The following is a 6692-nucleotide window of genomic DNA, read 5'->3' as shown; positions in this document are numbered from 1 at the left end:
CCCTGATAAAGCCCTGCAAAGTGGGACGAAACGTCGGACATTAAAGTTATAAACTATTTGTTCTTTTTTGATTGCAACCCTGACCATCTTCTTATATATAAGAAAGGAAGTTTTGGATTACTTTACGTTCCAGGCTTGAATTATTTTAAGTACTTTATATAAAAGCTCTGAGAAATAAAGAAATATCACAAAGAAAGTTGTGTAAATTTAAGACGCTAACTTATTATTCTCACCTTATTTTGGTCACACCTTTCAAGAATCTATTCGCAAGTTAGAGCTTCAAGCTCTCTCAAATTGTTATAGCATAATCAAAGCAATCAATATAACCAATCACTTTAGGATAAATAATTAAAATACAGAGAAATAATTTTATAAAAACTTACCAATTTCCTTATTCAAATCAGGCAGTAGGCTCACTTAATTCACTGACAGACAAACCAATGGTATCTGCAATTTGCACTACTGAGTCTCGGAATCTCTTGCGAGAGTTCTAATAAACATAACTAGATCGTTTAGCTACAAACTCTCCTTACAATCATCATGTTTTTTGCCCATCATAATTTTTTCCCTAAAGAACCACTCTTAGTGCAGTCTCTACTACTTAATATTGAATTAGGTTTATTGTTATTTGCCTTTAAAGGTCAAGAAAAACAGAGATGACTTCCTAATTACTTTACATCATTATAGGAAAATTAACAGCTATTATGATGGCGAGACTGGGATAACCTTGGCTATAAGAACGAAAAGTGTAATGGCATCACATTAAGTAATTATAATAACTTCCAGAAAACATACATGTACACAATAAGTATTTCTGAATTAGTTTCAGAGGAGTCATTCTAATCATATTAACTTCATACCATTTTTTTCCACCTTGTGCACTAAATATCATTCTTAATTTATTATTAGATAGAACATTTGAGACACAAAGGGCACGCGTGAGAACAAAGAACACATAGCAGATCATAGGCGGTAAAAAATGATTTTCTGATAGTGATATAGGATTGCTTTCGGCAGAAACCAATGAAAGCCACAAAACAGCTCTAGCCATGAACTCTTCTAGGGAGAAATCACGTAGATCAACAAATAAAGATCCAGATCTGCCCTCTTAGTTTTAAGTTTAAAGTCTAAACCAAAAAAAGCAAATCCCTTTATTTCAGTGATCAAAACAAACAATATGATTTTTTTTCTTAAAAAAAAATTAATAATTTTTATACTAGAAATTAATTTAATTTAGATTAGTTCCTTTTTTTTTCTTTTTTTGGGGGGTTTTCTTTTTTTTTATAATTACTTATGACAAAATCAACTAATCGAGATAAATTCTACGCAGAAACATTCAACAAGAAATTATGCTAAACCATATATCTCATCACTTACAACTTTAAATTATATTATATTAATATATGCTTAAATTTTATGATTGAAGAGTGGGCTTGCTAATTGAGTAAGGTGCTGTGCTACTAACTACCGAGACCGAGTTTGAATCACCTCCATCTATCACGGTCATACAAGAAGTTATTGAACCTCTTATCCTTAAGGGGTTGTAGTTATTTTATTATTTTATTTTTTAAAGTTGTGCTTATAATCATATCACATTACTGAAGATTTGCTGTTGGGAATAAGAATCGTGACCGACTTAAACGAAGTACTTGACAGCTGGGGAGCGACGGATGATATAGACACTCATTATTATTATTGATTTATAAACACTTAAAATCAAATAAATCCATGTGCATCCAATCAACTTCAATGATTCTTGGAGTATTGAAGGGTTTAGTTCTTCAGTTTTAAATAGAAAAATTAAAACAAAGATCCGTGAACATAAGTAAATCACACGGCGCGTACTACTTGTGCAGTAAACGAATAACATACAGTGAAGTATTATAATAACTTATTATAAAGCATCATTATCGTTATAAATTGAATTAAATTCCTAGTCTGTTCATAGTCATATGTCCATATCATATGTTCATAGTTTCTACGTGTTCTACTACATAACACAATGTGCACCTTAGAAGCGTTTGAATTCCAGAAAAGGTGTCTTGATCGGGGTAGTTGAGTCTTATACAATCCTAAGGAAAGTACAATTGTGCGGCCACACCAGCCTCAATAAGACCAAGATACAACTGGACCTCGTACTATATACAACACCTAGTGTTGTCAATACGTATCACAAATGAAGTGATTGCCTCTTCGTCTAAATTTCTTCCATCAGCTTTAAAAAATGAATGAATAAAGGAAGGCTCTAAAGACCAAGCTAAGGATTGACAAAGGACCAGACTAATAACAGTTTTTAGCTTCACCAAACAAACACAAACAATATTTGCTTAAAAAGCAGTATGACATAAAATCAAGACAATACATATTTATGGAGGAAGAGTCCTGGATCGTTGATGTAAAAAAATATATGAAATAAAAAAAACATAGGAGAGGTGTTTTCACAGAGCACCCAGTATTTAAAAAAAAAACTTTCCAGTAATAGAATAATTGTAAAACATAAATTTTCAATGTAGGATAAGAAAGGCCGTATAATAGCAGAGCTACGCCGATTCCTCCTTTTAGTAAGACCTATAATGCAGTAAATGTTTTCATATTTTGTTAAAATCTTAGCAAAATAATAACCAAATAAAAAAAAATAATGGCAGTGAATAATGTCTTTCTGAACCACCCCCTCTCTCCCACCCCAATCCAGTTGTACGATCTTGTCTTACTTTGAAAACAACTTTTAAATGTAATTTAAAGCTAATTTTTGTAAATTCATTCATTCATTTTAAATTAATCCATTTCACCACGTTGGCCACCCATTTATATTAATCTAAATTCATTAATTTTTTATTTAAGCCCTATTGCACTTAAAAAAATTATAGGTATTGTTCGGATTCATACTGAATTATCTAGGTCATAAAACACTGTAACTCGAAAAGTAAGAAACTTTGCTATTGGAAAATCTTCTTCAAAATAAATAAATTGTGGTAAAGCATTGCTCAAAAAAGTTTTTTAACGTAGAATTGTATAACTAAACGCTATAGAGAGAATTCTATTTTTAAAAAAAATTGTATAAAGATCAAATTTCTAGAAAAACCTCAGAGATCACCGGATCGTAGAGAAATCCGGTCAAAATTGTTGGGAAATTTTATATTCCTCCACTAGCAGTGATTGCCACAGCCATGTCCCTTTCAGTAGTGGCGGTTGGTAAACGGAAAAGCTGTGGATTAGGCAGCACAGCATATTAATTACTTAGGCTTATGTAAATATTTGTATAAGTAATTTCTTTACGTAAACTCTGTAATTAACATACAATAATTTACATTATGCAGTAAGTATCAGTAAGTTTTGCAATTTTAGATTTTGTAATTTTTGGATTTGCAAAATAACGCTATATACATACTACGTGCGAACATATTACAATTGCAAAGTATTTATTATTTTTCATACTATATTACTCGTTTTAATGGGTTTGGATTCAATACGATACGTTATAAGAGATTAATAAATAAGTGCCTTAACTCTCCTTTGGTTGAAAAAATCTCTGAATATAATTAATTTTTACAAAACCCCATTGAAATTTATTACCAACAAAGAATGGTAGGTTCTTACCTTAAAATACCCAACCCTCTCCTAATTGGAGTTCCCAAGGCCTTTGAGTGAACAAAAACAAAACTAAATAATAAAAAAATGAAATGTATTTGAAAAATCATTATAAAAGTATAATTATATATAATCTCTTTTTTTTTGTAATAAAAATTTCTGCATAGCATGTTTATAGCAAGCTAATTATAAACAAAGAAAATATTATAATTCATTTCTTATGGACAGATCATCTTGGTTTGTTCTTTCTTCAGCAACTTCTCTTGCTTTTTCCACAAAATTCCAAATATCATCTGAAAGGCGAAGTGGTTTCTCAATAGCTGGGAAGTGGCCCCCTTCATTAAGATAGTTAAGGGTCAATAAATTTGGGAAAGCCTGTTCTAATGCCCAAAGTGGTGTGTATGCTATTTCGTGTGAAAACCATACGCAGCCTGCCGGAACCATCACTTCTCTCCTAGAAAATGAGAATAACGAACTAATTAAATATATATATATAAGAGATAGACTGTACGAAATTTAATAATTTGTAAAATCATATTTTATTCAAAACTCTCGTGTGAAAAATAGAAAACCATTATGCCAGGAAATTCTACAGAGAAAGGTTGTAATAATTAGCAATTTCAACTTACAACATAAATTCCCCTGAGATAAAATCGGAACCGGGTTTAAACGTTTCCTTCCAGAACCGTAGAGATGTTGTAACGCTATTCGTAAGCCAGTATATCATAATTATGTCGAGGAGATCATTTTCATCAAACGCTTTGAGAACTCCGTCATAATGAAGCCTCCGCTTGGGATTCGACCACGTTGAAAATTTTTCAAGAACAAGTCCAGCTAGGGCAGCAGGGGAATCACTAAATGCTACTCCTGTAAAAATAAATTCAAAATAGTAGACTTTTATACCATAATTAAAATTATGGTGCATTGCACGTTTACACAATTGTAAATTTTCATTCAGCTTTGAGTAGAAATTGATTTTAGGTTAAGGATAGGGAAAGTTTTGTGATTCTGCCCCTAAAAGATAGTTTCAAAACAGCAATTTCTAAATTTCATAATCAGCAATTATTTTCGATGATAAAAATCCCCTTTACTTTCTTTCTATATATAGTTTAATGAAAGTGTAAATGATGAATTATACAATTACAGAAAAAATTGTTTAATTATCAATAATTATCAGTTAAATTGGGGACTCTTTACGACACTCCAACTGCTGATCATGGAATAAATTGAAGAGGTAAGTCGATAGAAGGGGCAATGTAACATTTTTTGATTTTGTGTGGATGCCTCTTTATCTAGTGTGAGATACTCTAACCTCAAAATCCAATTAATAACCGAAATAACTAGATGTAGAAGGAGCCATGTACACTTCAAAATATTATATGCTCCAACGAAAACAAAATGAACCTTGTTTTCTTAAAATTTACTGTTTTTAACATCACCCTACAATTATAACTAAGAACTGCAAGACTGGCCCTAAGACCCAGCGCACCTGACACTACTGCACCTAGCTCCTGAGACTTTGAACCACTATCTGCAGCTTCGGCCAACTATTGTCTTGTATTAATTTGTGACAATTGCTGTAACTGCTTTAAATTAGCTTGTTTACAACCATCTAATATATTGTATTAACATATGTTCTGTAAGAATAAATAAAGACCCAAATTGAGTTTTATGATCCATTAAAAACTATTAGCGTACGCATAACGACTCTGAATAACTTTTTCACGCCCAGAGAAATCACTAGCGCAAACTTAGCTATCAACATTAACATTTAAAAAAACTATCAACATTAATTAATCAATCATTATTAAACTATTAACATCAATCGATGGCCTATCTACTCCCAGAGAAATCACTGGCGCAAACTTAGCTATCAACATTAATTAATTAATCAAAATTAACATTTGGGTATTCATTTGAGAAAATATTATTTAAACTGCTAGTCCTACGAAGATAATAACTAAAAAGTATCATATTGTACGTTTAAGTAGCTTCAATTTGAGTGCTAATAGACATCTGTACCTCTGATGGTCTCTGATATATTTGCCAAAATAAATTCTCGAAATGATAATTTTTTGATATTTGAAATGAAAAACTGTACCTTAAAAAATAATTTTTCAGGTAACAGATAGTTTTTGAGTTATTCCAAAAACAAGAAAAAAATTGTTTAAACAACTCAGAAGTTGGAATTCTTTTAATTACTACTACTTTTTTTCACTACTATCTTTGGCTTAAAAAACAAAAAAAAAAAACTTTGTCCATAACATTAAATCCTATTCATTTCCATGTGGATGTATATTTGAATTATAGGTGTCTATGAAAAAATTTATATTTATTTAATTCATAAATGCTTTGGTTGCTCACCAAGAGTGTCTGGCTTTGTAGCACTATAATGAAAAAAACCAAATTCCTGTTGAAGATTCCATAAGTTATCTCTATAAATATGTTTTTTCGCTTCATCAAGAAAAAGAAATGGTATTCGAATTGATAAATATAGAAAAACTAATGACAATCTTGTCAATGCTATACATACATTGGAATGGTATCCTAAAACCCTGAAATATTACAATTAATAAATAACATGGTATAATATTAATTTGATACACACTATTTTTCATTGGGTGACCTAATTATATATTTTAATATAAAAAATAATAAATTATGTGAGTACAACTGAAAAAGATTAAGGGAGTTCTTTTTATTTTTGTTTTGAGGGAGGGGAAGTAATAGCTGTGATCCAATTAAAGCAGTAACAATAGTTTGGTATTTTATAAGCCATAATAAATTATGTAGTATACAATATATTATGTAAGCTCCCAAATTTCAAAGTATTCTTTATTCACCTTCATGATGATAGAAATTAGAGATATCTTTATGTTCAATTTAATTGACTCAATTATTTGAAATTACTTAATTTTACTTATTATAAATTTTTAAACTTATTATTTAATAACTCAAAATGTACCCTGATTTGAGATGTATTAAATGTTGTCTGTAGAACAGCAAAATGACACTTCATTTGAGAATGACCTAGTAACTAATCAGCTATCAATTTAATAGCTCAATCACTGGAAAATTCATATTTTTACACAGTAGAAAAGAGT

At 30.4% G+C, this 6692-nt stretch overlaps 1 protein-coding gene across 3 annotated transcripts in view; it reads right to left on the bottom strand.

Annotated features, from left to right (window-relative positions):
• Window positions 1-3710: 3710 nt before the first annotated feature.
• Window positions 3711-6692, bottom strand: part of LOC106691945 (juvenile hormone epoxide hydrolase 2) — a 19137-nt gene continuing 16155 nt past the window's right edge. For all 3 annotated transcript variants that reach the window (XM_067046998.1, XM_014437850.2, XM_014437857.2), the window contains exons 5-7: window positions 5953-6143; window positions 4218-4455; window positions 3711-4042 (exon numbers count right to left, since the gene is read on the bottom strand). In XM_067046998.1, coding sequence (XP_066903099.1) covers window positions 3793-4042; window positions 4218-4455; window positions 5953-6143 — 679 coding nt within the window. In that variant the 3' untranslated portion in view covers window positions 3711-3792. The remainder of the gene's footprint in view (window positions 4043-4217; window positions 4456-5952; window positions 6144-6692) is intronic.

Source organism: Halyomorpha halys, unplaced genomic scaffold, assembly GCF_000696795.3.
Source record: "Halyomorpha halys isolate HHAL.00 unplaced genomic scaffold, Hhal_1.1 Scaffold52.1, whole genome shotgun sequence".
In the NCBI taxonomy this organism is placed as follows: domain Eukaryota; kingdom Metazoa; phylum Arthropoda; class Insecta; order Hemiptera; family Pentatomidae; genus Halyomorpha; species Halyomorpha halys.
Note: the sequence above shows the minus strand (reverse complement) of the source record. Positions and strands in the feature narration are given on the sequence as shown.